The sequence below is a fragment of the Piliocolobus tephrosceles genome, chromosome 6 (assembly GCF_002776525.5).
Source record: "Piliocolobus tephrosceles isolate RC106 chromosome 6, ASM277652v3, whole genome shotgun sequence".
In the NCBI taxonomy this organism is placed as follows: Eukaryota; Metazoa; Chordata; class Mammalia; order Primates; family Cercopithecidae; genus Piliocolobus; species Piliocolobus tephrosceles.
Genome location: NC_045439.1, coordinates 146697567 through 146723628, shown reverse-complemented (window position 1 = coordinate 146723628; position 26062 = coordinate 146697567). Strand labels below are relative to the sequence as shown.

The following is a 26062-nucleotide window of genomic DNA, read 5'->3' as shown; positions in this document are numbered from 1 at the left end:
AAAAAATTCACTGGGGTCCTGTATCTAATTATAAAAGCATTTTGTGCTCAATGCAGAAAACTTGGAAAGCACAAACAAGAAAGTCACCTTAATCCCATCATTTAAAGATAACAGCTGTTAACATTTTGGCATATGTCTTTCCAGACTTTTCTCTATGTAAAAATGTTTCATCTTTGTGATCTCAAAAAAAGTAAACATTTAAGAGACAAAGCTGGGGCCAGGTGTGGTGGCTCAGGCCTGTAATCAGCACTCTGGGAGGCCAACACAGCCAGATCACTTGAAGCCATGAGTTTGAGACCACACTGGCCAACATGGCGAAACCCCATCTCTACTAAAAATACAAAAATTACCTGGGTATGGTAGTGCGACTCTATAATCCCAGCTACTCAGGCACAAGAATCACTTGAACCCAGGAAGCGGAGGTTGCAGTGAGCCAAGATCACGCCATGTACTCCAGCCTGGGCAACACAGTGAGACTGTCTCAAAAAAAAAAGAAAAAAAAAAGAGACAAAACCTTAGGTCTTTAGTCTTCAATTTTATTTCTGTTTTAAACAGCAACCAACAGCTTGGAAATGTCCCTAACAGCTAGGACCCGCCCCATGCATTCCAGAGGCTCCCCCACCAAGGCTGTGGTCCAGGTTCCAGGAACTCCCCCTCATCAGGCCTGATTTCTCTCTGGAGACTTGGGACAGAAGAGGCTGTCCAGTTAGAGGGGAAGTTGGCACTAAAGGTCACTGTTTAGAAGGGTTGGGCTCAGACACAGCTGCCTTTGTTAGTCTTAGGATATTCTGAGATTTGGTAGTGTGCTCAGATTGTGGGTGTGAAGAGGGGTTCCTGAACTCCTCTCTGCCCTCACTCGCTCCTGGGCAAGCCTCACAGCATCCCTTCCTCTTGCCGGCTCGGCACGCTGCCTTTGGAAGAAGGGCACCTGATAGCCTGGGTACTGCAGCATGCCTTTGTGTGACCCGGTCAGCTGCAGGGAAGCATGCTCCCCTCAACTTCTCCTGGCCAAGGCAGGGTGTGGAATCAAAAAGATGGTGAAGATTCAGACCTGAGATACCAACCCCTTACCAACCCTCACCTAAAAGGGAATATTACAAGGACATCTCTTTGTGACTTGGAGGGGCAAACCTGGGTATTTAAACCCCAAGTGTGGTAATAGCTGGGCCACCAGGCTGGAGGCAGTTGAACGCATGCACTTAAGCAGCAGGGGCAGCTCAGCAGGAGGGTAAGGCCCATAGGGCTGGACCTGCCCTCCCCCCACTGCCATCCACACCCATGGTAACCATGGAAACATAACCACCCCACTCCTGCCAGCTGCCTGGGTTCAGACAACCAGGACCGGCCCACTTCCATCAAGCCAAGGCCTAAACTGATGCCAGGCTGGCCACAGAGTGGTTGCAGGAAGAACTGGGATTGGGTGATTTGGTGAGTCCGGGCTTCCCAGCACAGCTTGGGAGGACTACCACAGGAGCCTCCACACCTTGCTGTCTGGGCTGGGGTCAGACGGGGCTTAGTCAGCCAGCACAGTGGCCAGTAGAGCCGGCCAAACGGCCCCGATGCCCTCTGCCTGTGGGCTAACAGCTACTGTGTGGCAGTAGCCCTTGCTGCAGCAGCAAAAGCCTCTGTGTCTCACTGAGAGGACTCTCTGGCTGGTGCTCTGCCTGCCCTGGCTGCTCAGCCAGCCCTCCGGGTGTGAGGATGTACCGATAGTCACTGGGCGTGCCACCCACTGCCCCCATGTCACTGCCATCCCCAGCCCCACTGTAGGGCTGATCCCTGCCACGCAGCTCCAGACTGCCTCCCACGGTGGGCTCCTCGACTCTCTCGATGTTGATGTATAAGGGGTCTTGGCTGGCGGATAGCACAGACAGCTGGCCCAAGATGTTCTCCAGTTCCATTCGCAGACAAGTAAAGCTTGGGCGCTGCTTGGGGTCAGCACTCCAGCACTGGTACATGAGATCATACCTGGGGTGGAGAGAAGCGTGAGAGAAGGCAGGAGTCCTTCCCTCAAAAGCAGGGGCCCCTTCATCATATGGCACTAGGGATTTAAAAAATGTTATTCCCTAGTGGGGCACAGCGGCTCACATCTGTAATCTCAACACTTTGGGAGGGTGAAGGGAGGTAGTATTTGAGCCCAGGAGTTCGAGATCAGCCTGGGCAATATGGCAAAACCCCATCTCTATAATAATATAAAAATTAGCCAGGCTTGGTAGACACGCCTGTAGTCCCAGCTACTCGGAAGGCTGAAGTGGGATCACTTGAGCCCAGGAGGTCAAGGCTGCAGTGAGCCATGCTGACACCACTGCACTCCAGCCTGGGTGACAGAGTGAGACCTTGTCTCAAAAAAAAAAAAAAAACCAAACTGGGCAACATAGAAAGACCCCATCTCTACAAAAAATAAAAAAGTTTGCAGACGTGATTTCAGATGTCTGTGGTCCCAGCTACTTGGGAAGTTGAGGTGGAGGATCGTCCGAGCCAGGAGGTTGATGCTGTATGTGCCATGATCCCACCACTGCACTCCAGCCTGGGCAACAGAGCAAGACTCTGCCTCAAAAATAAATAAATAGGCCGGGCGTGGTGGCTCACACCTGTAATCCCAGCACTTTGGGAGGCCGAGATGGGTGGATCACTAGGTCAGGAGATGGAGACCATCCTGGCCAACATGGGGAAACCCCATCTCTACTAAAAATAAAAGAAATTAGCTGGGCATGGTGGCGGAAGCCTGTAGTCCCACCTACATGGGAGGCTGAGGCAGGAGAATGGCATGAACCTGGGAGGCGGAGCTTGCAGTGAGCAGAGATCGTGCCACTGCACTCCAGCCTGGGTGACAGAGCGAGACTCCGTCTCAAAAAAAATAAATAAAAAATAAAAAATCAATCAATCAATCAATAAATAGACTGGACACAGTGGCTCATACCTATAATCCCAGTACTTTGGGAGGTCGAGGCGGATGGATCACCTGAGGTCAGGAGTTCTAGACCAGCCTGGCCAACGTGGCAAAACCCCGACTCTACTAAAAATACAAAAATTAGCTTGGTGTGGTGGCATGTGCCTGTAATCCCAGCTACTTGGGAGGCTGAGGCAGGAGAATTGCTTGAACCCGGGAGGTGGAGATTGCAGTGAGCTGAGATCATGCCACTGCACTCCAGCCTGGGTGACAGAGGGAGACTCCATCTCAAAAAATAAATCCTCCCACCTTAGCCTCCCAAAGTGCTGGGGTTATAGGCATGAACCACTGCACTGGGCCATTTTTTTCTTTTTTTTGAGAGGGAGTCTTGCTCTGTTGCCCAGGTTAGAGTGCAGTGTTATGATCTCGGCTCACTGAAACCTCCGCCTCCAGGGTTCAACTGATTCTCCTGCCTCAGACTCCCCAGTAGCTGGGACTACAGGTGCCCGCCACCACACTAGGCTAATTTTTGTATTTTTAGTAGAGACAGGGTTTCACCATGTTAGCCAGGCTGGTCTCGATCTCCTGACCTCGTGATCCACCTGCCTTGGCCTCCCAAAGTGCTGGGATTACAGGCGTGAGCCACAGCGCCCGGCCACACTGGGCCATTTAAAAAATACACTGTGGCCAGGTGCAGTGGCTCACGCCTGTAATCTCAACACTTTGGGAGGCCAAGGTGGGCAGATCACCTGAAGTCAGGAGTTCGAACCCAGCCTGACTAACATGGAGAAACCCCGTCTCTACTAAAAATGCAAAAAAAATTAGCCCAGCATGGTGGCACATGCCTGTAATCCCAGCTACTCAGGAGGCTGAGCAGGAGAATCACTTGAACCCGGGAGGCAGAGGTTGCAGTGAGCTGAGATCACACCATTGTACTCCAGCTTGGGCAACAAGAATGAAATTCCGTCTCAAAATAAACAAACAAATTAAATAAGTAAATAAATAATATATTTGTAGAGATGGGGTCTTGCTGTGTTGTTCAGGCTGGTCTCAAACTCCTGGCCTCAAGTGATCCTCCCACTACAGCTTCCTGAGTAGCTGGGATTACAGGCACATCCTGGCTTATTATTCAATCCTCACAACAACCCTATGAAAGCAATGATCAGAGAGAGATCATTTCCACATTTACAAATGTGGAAACATGCACAAAGGGTTAAGAACTGTGACTAGGCCGGGCGCGGTGGCTCACGCCTGTAATCCCAGCACTTTGGGAGGCCGAGACGGGTGGATCACGAGGTCAGGAGATCGAGACCATCCTGGCTAACCCAGTGAAACTCCATCTCTACTAAAAAATACAAAAAACTAGCCGGGTGAGGTGGCGGGTGCCTGTAGTCCCAGCTACTCAGGAGGCTGAGGCAGGAGAATGGCGTGAACCCGGGAGGCAGAGCTTGCAGCGAGCTGAGATCCGGCCACTGCACTCCAGCCTGGGCCACAGACCGAGACTCCGTCTCAAAAGAAAAAAAAGAACCGTGACTAAAGTCACACACGTGGAAAGTGACAGAGCTGTGATTAGAAGCTAGGGGGGTTGGCTCCAAAGTCCCTCCTATGCTGAGTGGGCAGTACCTACTCAGTAAATCCTCACTGTACAGCCGGACACAGTGGTATGCACCTGTAGTCCCAGCTACTCAGGAGGCTGAGACTGAAGGATCCCTTGACCCCAGGATTTCAAGACCAGTCTGGGCAACACAGCAAGACCATGTCTCTATTAAAAAAATAATAATTAATAAGCAAGGTATGGTGGTAAGTACCTGTAATCCCAGCTACTATGGAGACTGGGCAGAAGATCTCTTGAACCCAGGGGTTTGAGGCTACAGTGAGCTGTGATTGCACTACTGCACTCCAGCCTGGCTCTCAGAGCGAGACCCTTTCTCTTATTAAAAAAAAAAGTAAAAATCCGCCAGGTGCAGTGGCTCATGCCTGTAATCCCAGCACTTTAGGAGGCGAAGCGGGCGGATCACTTGAGGTCAGGAGTTCCAGACCAGCCTGGCGAACATGGTGAAATCTCATCTCTACTAAAAAATACAAAAATTGGCTGAGCGTGGTGGCGCACACCTGTAATCCCAGCCCTTTGGGAGGCCGAGGTGGGTGGATCACCTGAGGTCAGAAGTTCGAGACCAGCATGACCAATATGGAGAAATCCCATCTCTACTAAAAATACAAAATTAGCCGGGCAGGGTGGCACATGCCTGTAATCCCAGCTACTCTGGAGGCTGAGGCAGGAGAATTGCTTGGACCCAGGAGGTGGAGGCTGTTGTGAGCCAAGATCGCGCCATTGCACTCCAGCCTGCGCGACAGAGCAAAACTCCGTCTCAAAAAAAAAGTCCTCACTGTTCATATATAACCTTTGAGTATCTGGAAAAAGCTTCCAGCTCTCTTCCCAATGGGAATGTTTTGTTTTGTTTTGTTCGAGATGGAGTTTTGCTCTTGTTGCCCAGGCTGGAGTGCAATGGCATGATCTCAGCTCACCGGAACCTCTGCCTCCCGGGTTCAAGCAATTCTCCTGCCCCAGCTTCCAGAGTAGCTGGCATTACAGACACATGCCACCATGCCCAGCTAATTTTGTATTTTTAATAGAGGTAGAGTTTCTCTATGTTGGTCAGGCTGGTCTCGAACTCCCGACCTCAGGTGATCCACCCGCCTCGGCCTCCCAAAGTGCTGGGATTGCAGGCGTGAACCACCATGCAGGCCAGGAAGGCTTTTTTACATACAACTTCAGGAACCTTATAAATTCCCTGAAGCCTATCACTCAGGGTGCCCAAGGAATGCCTCAGGCCGAGGTGGAAAAATAACAAACCAAAAAAGCTAATGGGAAGAGACTGAGACCAAGTCCAGTGAAAGCAAATGCCTGACTCTCTTGCCTATGCCCACGACAAGAGCCCCAAGTACTGCCTCACACACCAGCACACCCAGCAGGGGCCCCCAATAATGGCAGTAATCATGCCAGACACTGAGCAGATCGTGGGAACGGGAATGGTCTGGGGCCTCGGGTACATGGCCAGAATGGGATACATTCTCAAGGCTGTGCTAGGAGCCAACTGGCGCCTGTCCACCAGGCTGCCTGGGTGAGGCCAGTGCCCGCCCACTCTCCATTGACAGCATGACAGCACCAGCTCCAGCTAGGGAGGAGGCTGCACTGGGGTCTGGTCACCACTGCCCATCAGAGCTTCTACAGCTCCAGATCAGAACTGAGGCAGGCTGCATCCACAGAGGGACGCGAGCTTCTTGCCCCTTGCCATACCCTAAGTTCTGCTGAATGAACAGGAGGGCCAGGGCCTGGCTTGTGTACTCGAGATTTCCCTCTGAGGTGCAGGTGAGTCAGTCACCCACAGCCTGGGTTCAGGGCACTTCAAACCCACTGTCAAAGGGAAGGATCCCACCATGAGGCTGAGCCTTCCTGTGCCTGTCCATGACCTCGGCCCTCTGGAAGTCCAATCCCAGAGCAAGAAATGGAGCAGATTCTTTAATCTGGTCACAGTGGCTCCCACTCCCACTGGGGCTCATGAAAGTTCCTCTGGGCTGGGTTTGGTGACTCACACCTGTAATCCCAGCATTTTGGGAGGCCAAAGCAGGTGGATACCTTGAGCCCAGGAGCTCAAGACCAGCCTGACAAATATGGCAGAACCCTGTCTACAAAAATACAAAAATTAGCCAGGTTTGGTGGCACATGTCTGTAGTCCCAGCTACTTGGAAGGCTGGGGAGGGAGGATCACTTGAGCCCAGGAGGTTGAGGCTACAGTAAGCAGAGATTACGCCACTGCACTCCAGCCTGGGTGACAGAGCGAGACCCTGTCTCAAAAACAAAACGAAAAATACTCACAAAATGTTGTCTGAAGGCCTAGGGAGCCCTTGGCTTGGATGGAGTGGGAGTATAAGACTAGAACAGACAAATCACAATTGCTGTCATAAAGAGTTAAAGTAGGCCGGGTGCGGTGGCTCAAGCCTGTAATCCCAGCACTTTGGGAGGCTGAGACGGGCGGATCATGAGGTCAGGAGATCGAGACCATCCTGGCTAACACGGTGAAACCCCGTCTCTACTAAAAATACAAAAAACTAGCCGGGCAAGGTGGCGGGCGCCTGTAGTCCCAGCTACTCGGGAGGCTGAGGCAGGAGAATGGCGTAAAACCTGGGAGGCGGAGCTTGCAGTGAGCTGAGATCCGGCCACTGCACTCCAGCCCAGGAGACACAGCAAGACTCCATCTCAAAAAAAAAAAAAAAGAGTTAAGAGTACATACTCTAAAACCACAGGGATCTAGGTTCAAATTCCAATTCATTCACTTAATAGCTCTGTGACGTTGGCCATGTTACTTAATCTCTCTAATCCTATTTTCTCGTCTACAAAGTGGGGATAAATAATAGTCTTTTCCTCATAAGGTCAGAGAAAGATTACCTGAAAGAATGCCTAAAAGCCCAGCTAATGTCAGTGACACTTCCCATTATCTTGTCACAGGGGTTTGTTATCACTCCAGCGAAGTAGGTGGTATCATTGCCTGCCCGGTCCCGAGGGCTTTGGACTTGCAGAAAGAAGAGGAAGCAGTTCCCTTATTCCCAGGACCTCAGTTCTTTATCTTAGCTTCCCAAGAGAGCTCAGCCTCGGAAGTTTTCTTAGACTAGCTGGGGTCTCTAGGGCAAAGGTTGTATTCACTGGGGTAGAACAAATAAAATAAAATAAATAAAAAATTTAAAAAAAAAAAGGAATTATGGGTGGGCAGATGGCAGGGAACCCTCCCACACAGTTACTCAGCACTGTGCCTTCTGTTCTGCTCTTGGGGTTCCTGGTTCTCCCTACAAAAGAGACTGGGCAAGGAGAAAAGAGACTGAGAGACAAAGGCTAAAGCAAGAAATCTGGGATGGGAAGGGGGAAAAGAAAGAAAACAAGGAGGTGGTAGATGAACAGTGAGTATGAGGTGGAGTGCAGTCTTCCAACTACAAGGATGTTTCTATAAAAAAACAAAGGTCCAGTTGAGGCTCTTAGTTCCCACTGGGCCAGCAGCTGTGGTGGCAGCTACCAGCCAAAACTCCAGATTCCCCTTTCCTTCCAGAGCCCCCTTCCCGGGATACTCACACGTCCTCCATACACTCTGGAGGCTGTTTCAGGCGGTTCCCGCCAATGAGGTAGTTGTAAATCTCAGCGTTTTCGATGCCAGCGTATGGCGTCTGCCCACGTGTCATGATCTCCCACATGGTCACCCCGAACGCCCACTGGGACAGAATTGAGGTTGGGGGAGAAGCTGTCACTAGGTGTCCTGAGTCAGGCAGAGAGCCATGGCTCTGGGACAAGCACAGCCTGGAGCTCAGGGCCTCATCATCAGGCAACCAAACCCCAGAAAGCAGACTTGGCTAGGCCCTTAAGGATCCCAAAGGTCTGTTCTCACACTAGTCCCCACCAAGCTTCACGGGCCACCCTGCTCACCACGTCACTGTGCACAGTATACAGGTTGTCAGCCAGGCTCTCCAGGGCCAGCCACTTGACAGGCAATTTGGAGGCACAGCCTTGACGATAGTAGTCCCCACTATAGATCTTTCGGGAGAGTCCGAAGTCAGCCACACACACTGTCATGTCCTCTGCCAGCCTACAAGGAGCGTTGAGGGAGGGAGTCAGCCTTCTGCCATGCTTACAGCCTTACAAGAGCCAGGACATCTTTGCTCCCAAGCTACCCCCATGCATAGCAGATACTGTCCCAGGCAGGAGCCGACCATTAGCTAGCTCCTCTTGGCACCTGCTGCTGTCTCCCACCCTCGAGTCCTCCAGAATTCGTACATGCAATTCCGAGCGGCCAGGTCTCGGTGGATGAAGTTCCGAGAGCTCAGGTACTCCATGCCGCAGGCAATGTCCACCATGAACCGGATCAGGGTCTGGAGGGGTAGGTTCTAGCGGACAGACAGGCCAAGCTCAGGCTTAACCTGCCCACCCAGCTGGGGCAGGATGGATGGGGGTCCCTGGCCAGAAAGCCTGAAGGCTGTCCCCAGAATCACTGGAAGGAAGAAAAGGGATGGAGGGGCCTTCCCAAGACAAGGAAGCTTCAGCTAGCCTAAGAGGAAGCCTGGAAGCCAAGACTCCCACCCGGGGGCTCCACAAGTCCCTGCCCCTAGAAAGCGTCCTTGCCCAGCCTACATTTCTCAGCAGGGTTTTGTGAGAGAAAAGAAAGCCTGCTAGATTAAAAGGATTCAGACTCAGACCCCTCCTACTACCACCCAGCTCCATCAGCCCTACCCAGCAAGCCCCTCTCTGCCAGGGTCTCTATGCCTTTCCAGGCCCTGTGTTCCCACCCGTTTCCCCCTGGCCATCCCCACACCAGGTACTCACAAAGGGGTTCTCCCCAATCCGGGAGGCGAGCAGGAAGGCGTGCAGGTCCCCATGCTTCATGAAAGGCAAGATGACCATGGGGATGGGGAGTCGGCCTTTAGCCCTGCTCCGGAGGCTCACCCCTGGGACAAGGGAGAGTCAGGAGCTGAGCATAGAAGGGTCAAGGGGCAGTTCAGGTGTCTGCATAAGTCCCCACCTGCTGGGTCCCATCTCTAGCTCTGGATCTGCTGTTTATTTTTTCATCGGCTCCACACTGGTCTGGGGACTACCCAGGAGGGACTCTGGTTGTTCCCATATCCCTGGAGCATCTTCTGTCCCCTTCCTTTCCTTCTCTGTCCACACAAGCAGTTTTTGTATTTTCTGAAACAGTATCTTGCTCTGTCATCTATGCTGGAGTGCAATGGCGCAATCACAGCTCACTGCAGCCTCAACGCTCTGGGCTCAAATGATCCTCGCACCTCAGCCTCCCACGTAGATGGACAAAGGTGCATACCACCACACCTAGCTAATTTTTGTACATGTGTGTGTATTGTTTTTTGTTTTCATAGAGGTGGGTTGTTGCTATACTGCCCAGGCTAGTCTCAAACCCCTGGCCTCAAGCAATTCTTCCACCTCAGCCTCCCAAAGTGCTGGGGTTATAGGCATGAGCCACCGCACCCAGCCACACAGTCTTCATGTGCGGACCTTTGGCACTCCTCACCTCAGATTTCTGCCAGGACCCTCCTTGCTGTTTTGCCATCTATTTACTTACCAGATGAGTCCAAACGTCTCTCCTACAGGCTGCCCTCTCATGTTGGTAGAGCATATTTTTAGCCCTATTCTCTGTCTGCCTCCCCCAAAAAGGGGCTCACCAACAAGTTTGGCCACGTGTGGATGGTCAAACTCCTTCATGCAAGCGGCTTCCCTGAGGAACTCTTCAATGTCGCTTGAGGCAATGATGTCAGCTAGGAGAAAGGGATGGGGAAGGAGGGAATAAAACAAGATGTGTCCCTAGCTTTGATCCAGGCTTCCTAGGTCTTGTCCTTCAGATGTCCTAGGCTTCCCAGCAAGCCCAGGAAACAGCCCAGCCACGAGCAGGAGAAACCCCCAAGGAATGGTGCTATGCAGCAACTTCTCTACTTACTAATGCCTTCCCTTCCTTTTGGTTTGGGAGCCCAGCAGGTCAACCAACCACAGCTGTAATCACCCAAGAGAGGACTCAGAGGACAGTCACTGCCGATGGCAGACAGCAATGGCTGGGCATGAATAAGTGTGTTTGGGTTTATGCTTGTGAATTATTCATGCCGTAAAGACAGCATCCCAGTTAGTGTTGCCCAGCTCTTCTTGGAAAATCTAGGGGCTAAGCAGAGCCTGCTTCAGGGTCAGTCACCCCTCTTACCCTTCCAAATGATGCCCTCAGGCCACAACTATCCCCCACTCACCTTTCAGCATCTTCACAGCCACTTTCACAAAGGAGCCATCCTCCTGCTTCAGCTGGGCCTCCCGCACTGAACCAAACTCTCCTAGGAACCAGTCCAAGTGAGGGAGTCTCCTTGGCTCTCTGCTCCCTGCCATCTTCCCTCCCAAGTGACCCTCCATGGGGACACAGTCAGCAGACTCTGGGGCCACTGGAGAAGGTACCCTTGCCAGCAGCCAAAGCAAGAGCATGCTAGGAGCAGCTCCTCAGCCCTCCCTGTCCCCAGCCAATGCCATTCCCCCCAAAATCCCACACTCAGGAGTCTACAAGCTATCTTGTTTACAGGAGCCAACCTAAACCCACAACCTCAAAGTGACAGGGGTGACCAAACACCTCCAGCTACAGCAAACCAGCCATGCCCATCCCCACACAGCCCCACATACCTTTGCCCAACATCCGGCCCAGGGTGAACTGCTGCTCTGGGATGAGCACATCCTCCAGTTTTTCCTTTAGTTCATCACTGATGCCCAAGCTGTCCACTGTTGGGAAAGGGTTTGTGGGAAAGAGGGATCTCTGATTCCTGAGCCAAAGCCCAGCCTGCTTTTTATACCCCAGACTCTGCCCCCAGAGCATAGAGATGAGCTTAGGTCTCCCACGGCTGGGGTGGTGAACTTCACACAGGCAGGTCTGCGTGCCTGGGGCTCACTGATGTTCACACATATCAGTTGAATTAATAATTTGGTAAAATAATGCAGATAGGGGCACATGACAACCCATTTGTCCTTCCCACGATCGCCCACCACTCACATGTGGCCTCGATGCGCTCGGGCCTTTCTCGATTGAAGGACCGGGCTGCCCGGAAGTGAATGGCTGGCTCTCCCCGGGCCATGACACTGTCAAAGGCTTGCCTAAAGGAAAACCCAGGATTTGGGATCAGCTCCAAGGTCTTTCATCACCACCTGCCTCTCCCTCCACATCCCCATCCCCTTACCCAAAACGCGTCTCTTTCCGTCTCTTTCGAAGCAGGATGAGGGCCAGGGCAGCAGCCGTAACCAGGGCCGTTAGCACACCAAGGACCACAGGTACCCAGGATGTGCGGCTGTGAGGAGGGCCCTGCTGGCCTGTGGGAGGGAGGCGCAGTGGCATGAGCTAAGATGACACCATGGGGTCCCTTCAGAACTTTCCCAGGAGGTCATCCAGCTGGGTCAAGGGGCTCCTCTAGGTCAATAAAGGGTCCTGAGGGAGAGGGCTCCAGAGGAAGGCCCAAGAGTCCTTCCTGCCTGGTCAGAGACAGGCCCTGGCTGTTGTGACCTAGAGTGTGACCATGGATTCCTATGCCAGTTCTGGGGCAGAGAGAGGAGAATGAGATGTAGTTTGTTTGAGACAGAGTCTTGTTCTGTGGCCCAGGTCAGAGTGCAGGGGCACAGTTACAGCTCACTGCAGCCTCAGCCTCCAGGCTCAAGCAATCCTTCCCCTTCAGCCTCCCAAGCAGCTGGGACTACAGGTGTGCAACATCACACCTGGCTAATTTTCAAATGTTTTTGGTAGAGATAAAGTCTCACTTTGCTGCCCAGGGTGGTCTCGAACTCCTGGACTCAAGCAATCCTCCCACCTCAGCCTCCCAAAGTTGTGGGATTACAGGTGTGAACCACCACTCCCGGCCTTATTTGTTTTGTTTTGTTTTGTTTTTTTTGAGACAGAGTCTTGCTCTGTCGCCCAGGCTGGAGTGCAGTGATGCGATCTCAGCTCACTGCAAGCTCCACCTCTCAGCTTCACACCATTCTCCTGCCTCAGCCTCCCGAGTAGGTGGGACTATAGGCGCCCGCCACCATGCCGGCTAATTATTTTGTATTTTTGGTAGAGACGGGGTTTCACCGTGTTAGCCAGGATGGTCTCGATCTCCTGACCTCATGATCCACCCGCCTCAGCCTCCCAAAGTGCTGGGATTACAGGCGTGAGCCACCGTGCCCGGCCCTATTTGTTTAGAGACAACAGGCTCACTCTGTTGCACAGGCTGGAGTGCAGTAGTGCAATCATAGCTCACTGCAGCCTCGAACACCTGGGTTCAAGCAATCCTTCTGCCTCAGTCTCTGGAGTAGCTCGGCCTAACAGGTATATGCCACCACACCAAGCTAATCCTTTTTTTAAATTTATTTTGTAGAGACAGAGTCTTGCTGTGTTGCCAGAGTTGGTCTCAAACTGCTGGCCTCAAGCGATCCTTCGACCTCCCAAAATGCTGGGATTACAGGAATGAGCCACCATGCCCAGTCAAGATACAGTTTAAATACCAGCCCTGGCCTCAACTTCTTCACTTGGTCTGTGGGCCTGCTAGGAGGGGAGATGCTACTATGCTCCTCCCACCAGTCTAGGTTGCCCTGGAAAACCTTGATCCCCTGAGCCTCTGCCCCTCTCCCCCTACAAGCCTCACCTGCATGGTCATGAGAAGAGATCACCAGTGGCTGACTCCAGGGTCCACAGCCAACTGCATTGGAGACGCACACACGTACGATCAGGTCCTTTTGGGGATCCCAGCCTGTCAAATTGGCCCTGGTCCCCTCCACTGTCAGTTCATCCTGCAGCCAGGAAAAGCCCCCACCCCATAGTGAGCCTGAGGAGAAGGCCTCCAGCTGGGGCCTGAGGGCAGAAAAAGGTCCAGCTGGGAACATGGGAGTATAGGGGCACTGTGGGTTCAGGGACTGTGGGAACACAACCGTCTGGGAGTAATCACATTCCTGCTCCGGGCTGCAGGGGCCTCTCCAGAACACAAACAAGGCTCAGTCCCGGAATGCACAGGTGGGGGATGGGAGCAAACTGAGCTGGGGACAAAGCCTTATCTGTGCCCTCCCCCAGCTCAAGCAGGAATGTGCTTCCTGCTTTATTTACAAAGTGCACACAGGATGCAATCCTAACAGGAAACATAATCCTTTAAGAAGTGGAGTTTGCAGAGGTGGGTGAGGAGGAGAGGATTCCCTGGGAGAGCGGGAGACCCAGGCCCACCAAAGACAACCATTTTGAAATTCTGAAAGGCCTTAGAACCCCGAGGGCTGATATTCCAGGAGGGTGAAGAGAGGGAAGGGTTCTGTCTCTCTTACCTGGGTTCCATTGTCTTGAACCCAGGACAGTTTATAGGGTCCCAGGGGGCCTTCCAAAGGGCCCTCAGGGATCACTTCTTCCCACTCCAAGATGAGGCCTGAATCTGTGCGGATAGCATGGAGGTTTTGGGGAGCGCTGGCTGGGGCTGTAGCCAAAGAGAGAAGATTGCTAAGACCCCTGCCCTTCCCGTCATCATAATCCCATGCAGACCTTTGGAACCAACTCCCAAGAACTAAACAGCTCTGAGAGGCACGACTGGGGAAGGGTTCACCTCCCAGCTCTGATTGCTCTCACCCACTGTGCTGGGGGCGGGGTAAGCAATGGGCAGGACAGGCAGCACCCCAGCTCGGCAGTGTTGCTCTTCATCACCATGGTTACTGCCTCTCTGCCTCATCCCTCGCCACTCCCTTCTCACAGCTATGCCAGCCTCCCTGCAATTGCCAGAGAACTCTAAGCAAGTTCGTGTCATAGGGTCTTTGCACTTGCTGTGCCTTCTTCCGGCAGTGATTTTCCCCCAGATATTTACATGACTCCTTCTTTATCCTTCAGACCCGAATCAGACCTTTTTAGGGGGCGTTCCTTAACCATCCGGGGGCACTCTTCATCAACCACATTATCCGATCTTTTCTAGTTTGTTTATCTGTTCCACCCACAGTAACTATTTACAAGGTGGTATGTAGTGATATGCAGTAAATGTTTGCCAAATGACGCCTGAACCTCCATCTCCACCAGCACCATTCAGAACTTGAGCCAACATGGCCCCCTTCCCGGCTCCAGCCCCGCCCACCCCCTCTGCTCTATGCATCCCTTACCTAGACCCTTGGTCTGAAAGGGCACCCAGTCAGCATAGGGAGAGGGCCCCAAGGCATTGGCACAGCGCACCCTGAGGCTGTAGTTGGTGGCAGGCACCAGGTCCCGGAGCAGGCAGGTAAAGGGGGGCACAGGGACCACAACAGCCAGGACTTCCCAGCCCCCTGGGGCCTGTGTCACCTACAGAAAAGCAGAAAACGAATGATGTAGGGGAGATCCTGTGCGAGACGGAAGATGGAGTGGGTATAGTTATGGGTGCTTGAATGAATGCTTCCTCTATCAGCAAACACTTGCAACCCACGCCCTCCCATCCGCCCCCACCCCAATAATACACCAGGTTCCACACCGTCATGCCTTTGTGAATGCTGTTCCTTTCACTTGGAATGACCTGCTCTTCCTAGCAAAGGCCTACTCATCCTGCAAGACTCAGCGCAAATATCACTTTCTTGGTGAAAGCCTTTCTCAACCACTCCAGAAAACTCCTCTTATCCTTTTGTACTTGGTGCGAAACTCTTAGGGTATACTTACCACTTACTGTGCCTGTTTACATGCCACTCCAAAGTTCGAGTTTCTGAAGCTCAGAGACTTCAGAGCCTAGGGCACTATGAACCAGCCCCTCATCTTACATTTTGGGGGCCCAGGGCAAGAGTACAAAGAGATCCACGTACTATATGTCTACATATTTAAACATTATAAATCAGCTAACAAACTATTAAATAGTTTCTATCTTAATATTTTGACCAATAAACCTTCAAAACAACCTGGGAGATCAGGTTTGCATTTGTAATTCTCTAAATCCCTGGAGTCCTGAGTCAGAATGAGGCGGCACTGGAAGAGTTGGCCCGAAGCCAAGGTCTGCACCATGAGGGGCCTCATGTGCACAGGCGTGGACAATGCTGACTGCATATCCAAGCTCATTCCCATCCCCCTCACGAATGGCTGCCCCTTGGGCTTAGAGGTGCTCATATCGTACTGTGGTCCATCCTTGGGAAGATGGAGCAGGGAAGAGGCCCACACAGACCCCGGAAGCAGACTCAGGACCATCAGGGCAAGAGATCCTGAATATCTAGAGTATAGTGTGGCAGTGAGGGGGTCCTTGCCATCTGGATGGGCATATCCTCTTGGCGCTGCAGGCTCTTTGCCCAGGGGAAAGGGGTGTGGCCAAAGGAGGGCCGGAGTAGGATCCTCTTTTTTTTTTTTTTTTCTTTTTTAGAGACAGGATCTTGCCCTGTCACTCAGTACAGTGGCATGATCTCGGCTCACCGCAGCCTTGACTTCTCAGGCTCAAGTCATCCTCCCACTCTAGCCTCCTGAATAGTTAGGGGTACAGGCGTATGCCACTGTGCCTGGATAATTTTTGTATTTTTCATAGAGAAAGGGTTTTGCCATGTTGCCCAGTTTGGTCTTGAAGTCCCAGGCTCAAGCAATCCTCCAGCCTCCGCCTCCCAAAGTGCTGGGATTACAGGCATGAGCCACTGAGCCCAACCTCAGTAGGGTTCTCTAAATGGTGGAGCCCAGAGCAGGGGCCCCTCCTGCCCAGGAAAACTGCCCAGAACAGTTTTGAAAGGTGCTCATTAAGTGGCTTTTGAGTAAACGGATGAAAATGAGCAAGCCTGCATTGCCTCTTGTTTTCAGCATCTACCCAGTTTTTCTACTCTCCAAGGTGTAGGGCCCCTTCTGGTCATCTTGTTCTCTTTGGCTTGAATGGGGGTTGGGGGGTAAGGCGGCTCATGATAGTGTGAGTATCAGCAAAGGTTTGAGCTTTCACCTAAGTAAGAGAAACTCAGTTGGGTGTGCTGGTTCACGTCTGTAATACCAGCATTTAAGAGGCTGAGGCAGGCAGATCGCATGAAGTCAGGAGTTTGAGATCAGCCTGGCTAACATGGTGAACTACTAGTCTCTACTAAAAAAAAATAGCTGGGAGTGGTGGTACACGACTGTAATCCTAGCTACTGGGGAGGCTGAGGCAGGAGAATCACTTGAACCCAGGAGGTGGAGGTTGCAGTGAGCCGACGTGGCGCCACTGCACTCCAGCCTGGCCAACAGTGAGACCCTGTGTCAAAAAAAGAAGGAAAGAAAAACCTTCCAGGAACCCCAAATCTGTTCTAGTGATCTGCTTTCCAACCTGAAGAATGCATGAATTTGAGCCAATCTGCAGTCACTTAGTTGCCAGAGCACCCCATGATAAGAGACAGTGGCCTGTGCTCTTCCTGCTAAGGAGCAGCACCTGAAAAGAGCTACAGACCAAGCCCCTAGGAGCTGACTAGTGAGTGTGACACCCTTGTCAATAAAGTGCTGGCCAGGCAGCCAGAAGGAGCATGGCCCGGCCCAGAGAGCCTACCTGAACTGTACAGGACTGTAGCAGGGCTCGGCCATCAGCACCTGGCATCCAGGCCACACTGGCGTTGCTGCTGGAAAGCTTTGTCACGGTGACGTTGAAGGGGGCTGCAGGCAGTGCTGTGGACGGGGACTCAGAATCAGTGCCCAGTAGGAATATGAACGGAGGGAGTAGGAGGCATGGGAGTCAAGCCTTGAGTCTCTCTGAGGGTCCAGGGCATCCCCAACCTAAAGACAGCTACTCAGCACTCCCAGGATCACAGTAGTACACAAATAAGCAACCAGTAGGGCACAGCCGCTCACACCTGGGAGAGCGCCTGGGCTGTGGAGAGAGGTTGCCTCCCTGCAATGAAGGCCCTGTGTGACTGAGGAATAAGATGAGAGGGTATGTGGGGGCGGCACCTCAGGCTTGGGAGATACAAGGGAGAGACAGGCAGCTGCCCCTGCAGCCACAGCCTGGTTCCTGCAGACACCCTGTCCCTCCCCCTCTCTCTGTGCACCAGCCCTTCGGGTCTCCTCCATCCGGTGCTAGGCTGTTTTCCCCACCCCCATCCCCTCAAAGGGAGGGGCAGAAACAAGGCTGGGCATGGGCCTTGACCATCTCCTGCTGCTTCCCTCCCTCCTTCCCTCCCTCCCAAGGACTCTGCTTCGTGATGGGAAATCTGCTGTGACGTCAGGATTCTATTCTCATCTCAGCCACGCAGGGTCTCAGGTGCTCCCACTAGGAATGGGAGCTATGCCAATTAACCCCTCGCTCCCTAGATCCCAGCAGGACCACAAGGGGAGCTGGAACACAGAACAATTCTAACTGCAGGACAGCTCGCTGGGAATGCCCCTGGCCTCATCCACCCTTCCTCCCTGCCAGCCCTCCTACCTTGAAGGTGAACAGTGGCTGTGCGAGAAGAGGCCAGGCCTTTTAGGTTGTGAGCTTCACAGGAAAACATGGTGCTCTGGGTCACCCCTGGGGCCAGAAAACCTCAGTCAGTTCCCTAAGCAGCAACCCCTACTCAGTGCGTGATTGGGAAAGGGGAATACCCAGGCTCTGGTCAGAACATCCTTCAAGCCCTCCTGCCAAAGGAAGGGGCTGGGCAGTGAGGCACGGTGAAATGAACAGGGACACTGGAGGCTGGTGAGCCTGGAGGGGCTCTGTTTTCTCATCTCTCAAATGGGAGTATTGTGGGAATCAGGTCATGTGTGTCAAGTGCACGAATAAGCCCTTAAGAAACGTTATACCACCCTCCCACCTCCATCCCATCTCCCACACACAGCACAAGTTGCCTCCCTTTTCTGGTCACTCTTTTATTGCGCATACCAGAGTGAGCCCTTCTGTTTGCTCTGTGCCCCCTCGGGGTTGTTATTTGCAGACTCTCTGCCTTGCAATAGTTCTCAGCTCTTTATGCACGTGTCTTGTCTCCCCAATTATACTCAGTTCCTTGGCTTCTATTTCCTTTGTATTCCCGCTGTCCCCTGTGGTGCCTAGCACAGTGTGGTGTGGAGTAGGAGTTCAGTGAGTGCTTATTATCAGGCTGCCTGCCTGAGGGTCCCAACCACGCACACCTGGAAGGAAGTGAGCCCAGCCTTCTCTCTAATCTGTTCCAACTCAGCGCCTCCTGAACAGGACCTGCACTTGCTTCCAGAGGTCTCATAGTCCACCTCTTCTCAAGATTCAAACTGCTGGGGAACCCAGCTCAGCGCCCATTTATTTCCCTGGCACCTTCCCGCACATGAGACCAAGCTCAGACTCCCATTTTTTTGCCCAGTTCAAGCCCCAACCAGAAACAGTATACTTTGTTTCACAAATAAGCAAGTCTTACAAGCATGTGAGGGTATGTGCCCAAGAAACTTGGGGCCCAGGTGGGTGTGCAGGTGTGACTGTGCAGACGTATGGACAGACACAGTTGTTTGGGAAAATGCCTGGAGGTTTCCCGGAAAGTGCCATTAGGGGAGGAGGCCTTGTGCTAACCTCCCCTTACCCCTTCTCTCTCCCTCCTGTCCCCTCTCTGCAGCCTGAGAGTCTTGTCTTCTCAGTGTCTGCCAGATACTCCTCCCTAGCTCTGCGTGGGCTGGTTTCTGGCTCCTTCCCTTGGGAGGGGCGGGGGATGGGTGCCCCTAGTCTCATACAATTCATCTCTGAGGGCCAGCTGTGCATGGCCTGCACTGCTGTGAACCAAAGAAGGTGGCCCCACACCCTCCTTAAGCACACACAGCAGGATCGCCACTAATCAGCCCACCCAGCCAGCCTAGCACACCTGACTAATGAACTTAGTAATGGTGCAGCTCACGTCCCCAGACACTGGGGCTTGCTCTAGACACTCACGACCACAAGCTCAGTGGCTGAAACTCTGCCAGCTTCAGTGCCCTCCAGGACCCAGCTCCTTCTCCACTCCAAGCCCCCTTCTGAGGCTGCTCACCTGTTACATTTAAAACAGATGGAGAGGGAGCGGGTCCCCCGATCCTCGTAGTTCCTCTCCACCAGACAATGGTAACAGGTTCAGGGGGACCCACAGCCTCGCAAGACAGTTGGAAAGGGGCATTTGGTGGCACTGCCAGATCTTTTGGCTCCACTGTGAAAAATGGCACACCTAGGAGAGAAGGGGAGTGAGGAGTGAGCCTTGCCACCTCTTGGCTTCCTACTGTACAAATCCCAAGTCTGTTTACATCTGCAATCCTCCACGCAGAAGGTTCCCACAGGCCCCTAATGATTAGGTCAACAGCAGAACGGGCATCTAGCTTGAGAGGTAGGCGGTGCCCTTCTTTTTCAGGCTCCTTAGGAATTTTTTTTTTTTTTTTTTTTTTGAGATTGGTGGTCGGGAGGTCCCTCTATGTTGCCCAGGCTGGCCTGGAACTCCTGGGGGCTCAAGTGATCCTCTCGCCTTAGCCTCCAGGATAGCTGGGACGACAGGCGCATGCCACCATGCCTGGCACCTTAGACACATCTTCCATGCTGCCCCCTTAGGCATGGCAGATTTGGACAGCTCTTCTTGCAGTGAGAGGAGACTGGGGGTGGAGAGCTGGGGGAGGGGCAGAAAACTCAGGGGAGTGGGTGGGAGCTTTAGCAGAGTTCTGCTGCCAGGCCCCAGCTTCCATTCAGAGCCCTTTGTTACTTTCTTAGTCACTTTGTTTTCCTGGGCTGAACAGCTCTGAGCTCCCGCAGCTGCAGAGCCTTCCTCCCCTCCCCCTGCTGGCCAGGCCACTTGGCAGAACAGGGTCCAGTCCCAGATGGGTGCTTGAAGCTTGTTGCTCAAGCAACGGAAACAGACTGTACCCCACAGTTTGTGGGTCCCAGTTGGTCCCTTGGTTGTCAGATACCCAACTCCAACTGGTAGGGTCTTCTGATGTCTGGAGTGGGCCTAGAGCCTGGACAACAAGGCCCCACAGAGCAGTGGGGCAGCCCTGCTTCTACTGAGTTCTCCGCTGCAGAGGTATAGTCACCAGCAGACGGCACGTGCTCCAGGCCAACACGCCCATATGGCTCTGCCTCCTCACCTTCTACCGTGAGCCACACTGGCTGGGAGATCTCGGTTTCGCCCTCATCCTCCACCTGGCACCAGTACCGGCCAGCGTCAGAGCGCTCTGCTGACTTCAGGCTGTGGAAACAGGATACCAGGCTTGCTTCCCAGGGTCAAGGGGGGCAGCTCTGCTGGGCAAACTTGATGAGTTCAGCCTGCCCCCACTTCTGGAAGGTCCCACAGGGAGCAAAATAAAAAATCCACAGACCTCTGGGCATCAGGAGAGGGCCCCAGCTCCCAATCCCCCAGGAAAGAGCATAGCCTGCCCCCTGGCTGGCAGCCCACATCTTCCCCCACAGGCCTGCACCTGAGGAAGCCGATCCAGTGCTGCTCGCTGACTGGGATGTACAACTGGTCCAAGTTCTGGACCACAGCCCCATCCTTCACCCACTGGATGTCAGGCTCCTCCATCCCCTCCACACTGCAGTTGAGCTTCACCGGCTGCCCCTGAGACACTGTCAGCTTCACCGGGGCTCCCATAAGCTTCAGACCTGAGGGGTGGGAAGGAACATGTGTCAGCCTTGAGAGGGACTCTGTCTCTGTAAACAGTTCTCATTCTCTTCTAGAAGGTAGCTTCTGTGTCAGACAGAGAGCTCCTTCTCAGCCAAAGTCAAGGAAGCAGAGGTAGGACAGTGTGGGAGGGAAGGTCGCTGGACCTGGGTGAGGGGAGGGGGCATGCCAAGCTCTCCAAGTTCCCTCCAGCTCTAAGGACCTATTCCCCATGTCCTCCTTCTGAGTCCAGAAAGCAAAAGGAAGGCAGGCTGGGCTGAAATGACGGGAGTTACCCTACTGGGGCGGGCACTGCTCTAGGAATGACTGCTGCACCCAACTAGTGCAACAGGCTGCCAGCTCTCCACCCAAGGTGTCAGCCCAGGCCCTGAATTTCTGCCAGCACCCTCTGCACCCAACCTTACCAAATGGAGCAGGGCTGAAGAAGGAAAGGAGGGGGTGCTCCCCTGAAGTGGAGAACATATGGCTGCAAAACCACGTCAGATCAAACACATGGCAGCCTTCCTGGCAGTCATCCGCTCTATTAATACCTGAATGTGGGCAGGGGCGAGTGCTAGGAAGGTGGGAGGCAGAAGGGAGGGCTGGGGCCCTGAGCAGGGAGCCTAAGACCCCTGGGCCACTCTCTGGAACTTGCGCGAGGCGCGTGCACACGCGCGTGCACACGCACACACACACACCCCGGCACCTCTCCTGGCCTCCTGACATGTTTTTAAGCAGAGAGAGGGGCAGGTCAGGTATCCGCATAACTGAAATCCAGCCCTGCTTCTTCTCACCCTTCTGTGTGTGACTCTAGGCAAAGTCGTTGGCTCCCTGAGAATCAGGTCCACACCTTTCGGCTTCTAAATACTCATCACCCCGTTTCCCTTCCCTTCCCTGAGAGGCTGATATGGCAGGAAATGCTGTCTCAAGAGAAGATGCCAGCGGGTGGCCTCTGTCCTGGTCTGTGGCTCTTCCCTGCTGCCTTCACCCTCTCAGGACTAGTCACAGGATGGGGGCCAGCCTCCCGCTCCCTATATGCCCAGCAGTACCCGAGGTGCGGGGTGGGAACTTGGAGAGCACCGTGCTGCATGGAACGCTCTTGTCACCAGCAAATGCCTCAGTGGCTATGTGGGAACACAAGACTAACCCCTCCCAAAGACCAGCAACCTGGCACCAGCCCATCCTCTCCAAGGTTGTGCTTTCAGGAAGCTCTGAGGGCACAGGAACTCGAGTGTGCCCATTTGTTTTTTGTGACTGGGTACCCTCACCACCTCTGTACCTAAATGGTATCAGGGTGGCTTTTGGGTGCTCAGCCCCGGCCCGTGTGGCTTCAGAGGCAGACCTTCGCGTGCGGGGCAGACAGACTGGGGTCCCCAGTACTGGGAAGAAGGGAGCTAACAGCTGGGAACATCCAGGCGGGAAAATGCAGTCCCAAACACTCCCCGCTGACCACACAGCCCACACCCCGCTCCCTTCTCTTCCACCCGCCAGAAGAGCCCAGAGCGCCAGAAAGTTGGGGGTGGGGGCCCAGCCGGAGATCTGGCGGCGAGCACTCTGCAGCGCGCCGTGCCCCGGCCCCGAGCCTCGGCCTTCGGCTCCGGACCCCCACCCCGACTCCGGCCCGCCAGACCCGCCCCGGGCTCGGACCCCCGGCCGCGCCCCTCCGCAGCCCCCAGCTTCCCGCCGCCTCCCGGGGCAGCCCCTACCTGCGGCGGCGGACTCCGGGAGCAGCAGAGAAGCCAGAGCCGCCAGCAACAGCCCCAGCCGCGGTGGCGGCGGCAGCAGCAGCGGCGGGAGCCCGGGTCGCCCCATGCTCCGCCTCAGCGCCATCGGCGGCGACGCCGCACCATGCCGGGCCCGGCCCGCGAGCGAGGAGGGAGGAGGGCGGGGAGGAGGAGGTGGGTAGAGAGCTGGAGGGAGGAGGGCTGCGGGAGGGGCTGGGGCCGCCCGTGGGGCGGTGCTGAGGCGACCGCCTCCGAGACCCGCGCCCGCCTCCGGCCGCGGTCGCCGCCGTCAGCAGCGCGGGGTCCCCGGGGCCGCTCCCGGGCCACCGCGCTCCTTCCACTGCCGTCGCCGCCGTCGCCGCCGCTGATTCATGTTCTTCTCGGAGCCGCCGCCTCCTCCCGGCCCGCCCGCAGCCCGAGCCCGCACCGCCCCCCCGCGGAGCCCCGGCGGCCGGCTCAGAGCGCAACCCCGGCCAGCGCCGCAGACGCCCGCGGCCCCGCCGGCACCCCGGCCCCGGCCGCCTGCTGGCCGAACCTGAGGATCCGGCTCGGCCTCCTGGATGGGCTCCCCGGCCATGCCCCTCCTTTCCCTAAACGCGCTCCAGCATCTTTTCTAACCCAGCACTCCAGAGCTTTCCCTCAAAACCCCGCTGGCAGCCCCCACCACACCCCAACTCTTGTTCGGACTCTGATCCCAGAATCCAGCACCCCCCTCTCAGGACTTAGAGAACCTCAACCCCTAGACACTCCCATCCCTCTGGTCTCCCGAAACTGCCGTGACCCGGGGCTCCCCCAACAGGATCTGCTAGCATCCCTTGTGCCTCCCTTTCGTTGAGCCGTTCACCCAAAATCCCCGTATTCATGTCCTATTGCCATGCCTTTATCTCCAAGTCCCTCCTACCTGAAAAATGCCCATTTTCTCCAGCCCCACTTGCCGTATCTTTTCCAACTTGGGTCTTGAGTTTCCCAAGATCTTGGTAATCCTCAGGTTTTACTTAATATATATCCCCACCACTACACTACACAGGCCAAAGCCCAACTGCCCATATCTTTTTGGGCTGTCATTTTTCCTAGTTGTTTCCCCTGCTTCTACCCCTTTTCCCAGGACCTGGTGTGAAAGTTGGCTGTGTCGTCACACTGTCCAGTCAAATATTAGCTATTATTAGTAGAGCACCTTGCACACAGTAGGCTTTCCATAAATAAATAGGCAGATGCCTGTTAAATGAATGAAGAATTGCTTCAGAACCTGCCCCACAACTAGTAATCACGGGGGTGGCCTTGCCCACAGACATCCTGCCAGGCACATGCAGAGCTGGTTCCAAACCAAGCCTGCCAAGTGTGCTCCTCCCCTTGCCCTTCCCTCCAGGGGGAAGTCCACCCCACACCCCCTCCAGAGGTTCTGGGTGGAGAGCCACTCAACTCCGGTTGCCGCAGGCTCACTGGATCTTTTCAGGGATTCTCCTGAGCAGCAGGGGCCTGCCTCTTCTTCCACTTGGCCCCAGTAGTGCTTGTTTATTAATTACACTAATGATAACAACAGCAGTGCTGGCAGCAGCCTGAGACCCAGCTGGGGGCGCCCCCAGGCGGCAGCAGGAGGAGAGACTCATGAGGCACTGTCAAGACGTGGATGGCACGGGCCAGACATCTCTGTCTGTTTCACTGAGCTCTCTGCCAATCTTCTTCTGTTTCACTGAGCTCTCTGCCAATTTTCTTCCTTCTCTTCCTCCTCCTCCTTCTCCTCCTCCTCCTCCTCTTCTTCTTCTTCTTTCCTTCTTCCTCTTCTTCTTCTCTATCTCCTTCTCCTCCTTCTCTTTCCCTCTCCCTCTTTCTCCTCTTTCTCTTCTTCTTCTCTTCTTCCTCCTCCTCTCCTCCTCCTCCTCCTTTTTCTTCTTCTTCGTTCTCTTTCTCCTTTTTTTTTCAGACGAAGTTTCACTCTTGTTGTCCAGGCTGGAGTGCAATGGCACAATCTTGGTTCACTGCAACCTCCGCCTCACGGGTTCAAGCAATTCTCCTGCCACAGCCTCATGAGTAGCTGGGATTACAGGTGCCCACCACCATGCTCGGCTCATTTTTGTATTATTAGTAGAGACAGGGTTTCACCATGTTGGCCAGGCTGGTCTCAAACTCCTTACCTTAGGTAATCCGCCCACCTCGGCATCCCAAAATACTGGGATTACAGGTGTGAGCCACTGTGCCTGGCCTCTCTGCCAATTTTCTTGAGCACTGTGGGTCAGCTTCAGGACCCTTTCCCAAAGGAAAAGTCTTGTTGCTTTCCAGAATCCACAGTTTCTGAGTTTGGGCTGAGACAGGGCAGGCAGACAATAGTCTGGGGCCGAAGGCAGAACTGCAGAGGCTGCTCTTGGGCATTTGTCACTCTCCCCCACCTTTTCTCTGAGGGGGACTTCAAGTTTTCAGTGAAGGGGAGCCTCCTCCTCTTGATTCCGGCTGACATTAGTAAGATTCATTCTAGAGGATGTTGGACCCAGAGCCCAACCCAGCCTTTTACTTCCTTATCTCTCTTCATTCCTTCTCCACCATTTCCTGAGCTGATAGGGAGTCCCACCCTAAAGACCATCCTTTTCTACTGGTCAAAATGGGCTTCTCAGACATGTGATGGATGCCACTTACAGCCTTGACAAACTTCCCACCTCAGCCGCCAGCCTGAGATACATCACTGTCACAAGGGCAGCACACTGTCTGTGTGGGACAAGGGGCCCTGAGCTCCTGCTTTCCCTACCCCTAATTCTATTCTTTTTTTTTTTTTTTTTTTTTTTTTGAGACGGAGTCTCGCTCTATCGCCCAGGCTGGAGTGCAGTGGCCGGATCTCAGCTCATTGCAAGCTCCGCCTCCCGGGTTTACGCCATTCTCCTGCCTCAGCCTCCCGAGTAGCTGGGACTACAGGCGCCTGCCACCTCGCCCGGCTAGTTTTTTGTATTTTTTTAGTAGAGACGGGGTTTCACCGTGTTAGCCAGGATGGTCTCGATCTCCTGACCTCGTGATCCACCCGTCTCGGCCTCCCAAAGTGCTGGGATTACAGGCTTGAGCCACCGTGCCCGGCCCCCTAATTCTAAATCTCTCTCAATTCATAGTATTTTTTTTTTTTTTTTTTTTGAGATGGAGTCCCACTTTGTCACCCAGGCTGGAGTGCAATGGTACGATCTCGGCTCACTGCAACCTCTGCTTCCCAAAGTGCTGGGATTACAGGCATGAGCCACCGTGCCCGGTTGTAGTACTTCTACTCACAGGGGCAGAGAGGAGGCCGGGAGCTGTGACTCACACCTGTAATCCCAGGACTTTGGGAGGCCTAGGTGGGCAGATCACGAGATTAGGAGTTCAAGACCAGCCTGTCCAGCATGGTGAAACCCCCATCTCTACTAAAAATACAAAAATAGCTGGGTGGGGTGGCAGGTGCCTGTAATCCCAGCTACTCAGGAGGCTGAGGCAGGAGAA

The 26062-nt window shown here is 54.0% G+C and overlaps 1 protein-coding gene across 2 annotated transcripts; it reads right to left on the bottom strand.

Moving 5' to 3' along the window:
- Nucleotides 1–515: 515 nt before the first annotated feature.
- Nucleotides 516–22983, bottom strand: TYRO3 (TYRO3 protein tyrosine kinase). Of its 2 annotated transcripts, none has more exons than XM_023198392.3 (19): nucleotides 22595–22983; nucleotides 20707–20890; nucleotides 20377–20477; nucleotides 19302–19472; nucleotides 17765–17851; nucleotides 16895–17010; nucleotides 14556–14733; nucleotides 13743–13888; nucleotides 13079–13223; nucleotides 11642–11771; nucleotides 11458–11558; nucleotides 11094–11189; nucleotides 10676–10756; nucleotides 10106–10198; nucleotides 9255–9376; nucleotides 8709–8818; nucleotides 8361–8520; nucleotides 8013–8149; nucleotides 516–1968 (listed from the first exon to the last, which is right to left on the bottom strand). In XM_023198392.3, exons 1-19 carry the CDS (start codon nucleotides 22716–22718, stop codon nucleotides 1578–1580), a joined length of 2673 nt encoding a protein of 890 aa, XP_023054160.1. In that variant the 5' UTR covers nucleotides 22719–22983; the 3' UTR covers nucleotides 516–1577. The 2 variants fall into 2 exon arrangements, with proteins under 2 accessions (XP_023054160.1, XP_023054159.1); XM_023198391.1 differs by lacking the exon at nucleotides 22595–22983 and adding an exon at nucleotides 21683–22007.
- Nucleotides 22984–26062: the final 3079 nt, after the last annotated feature.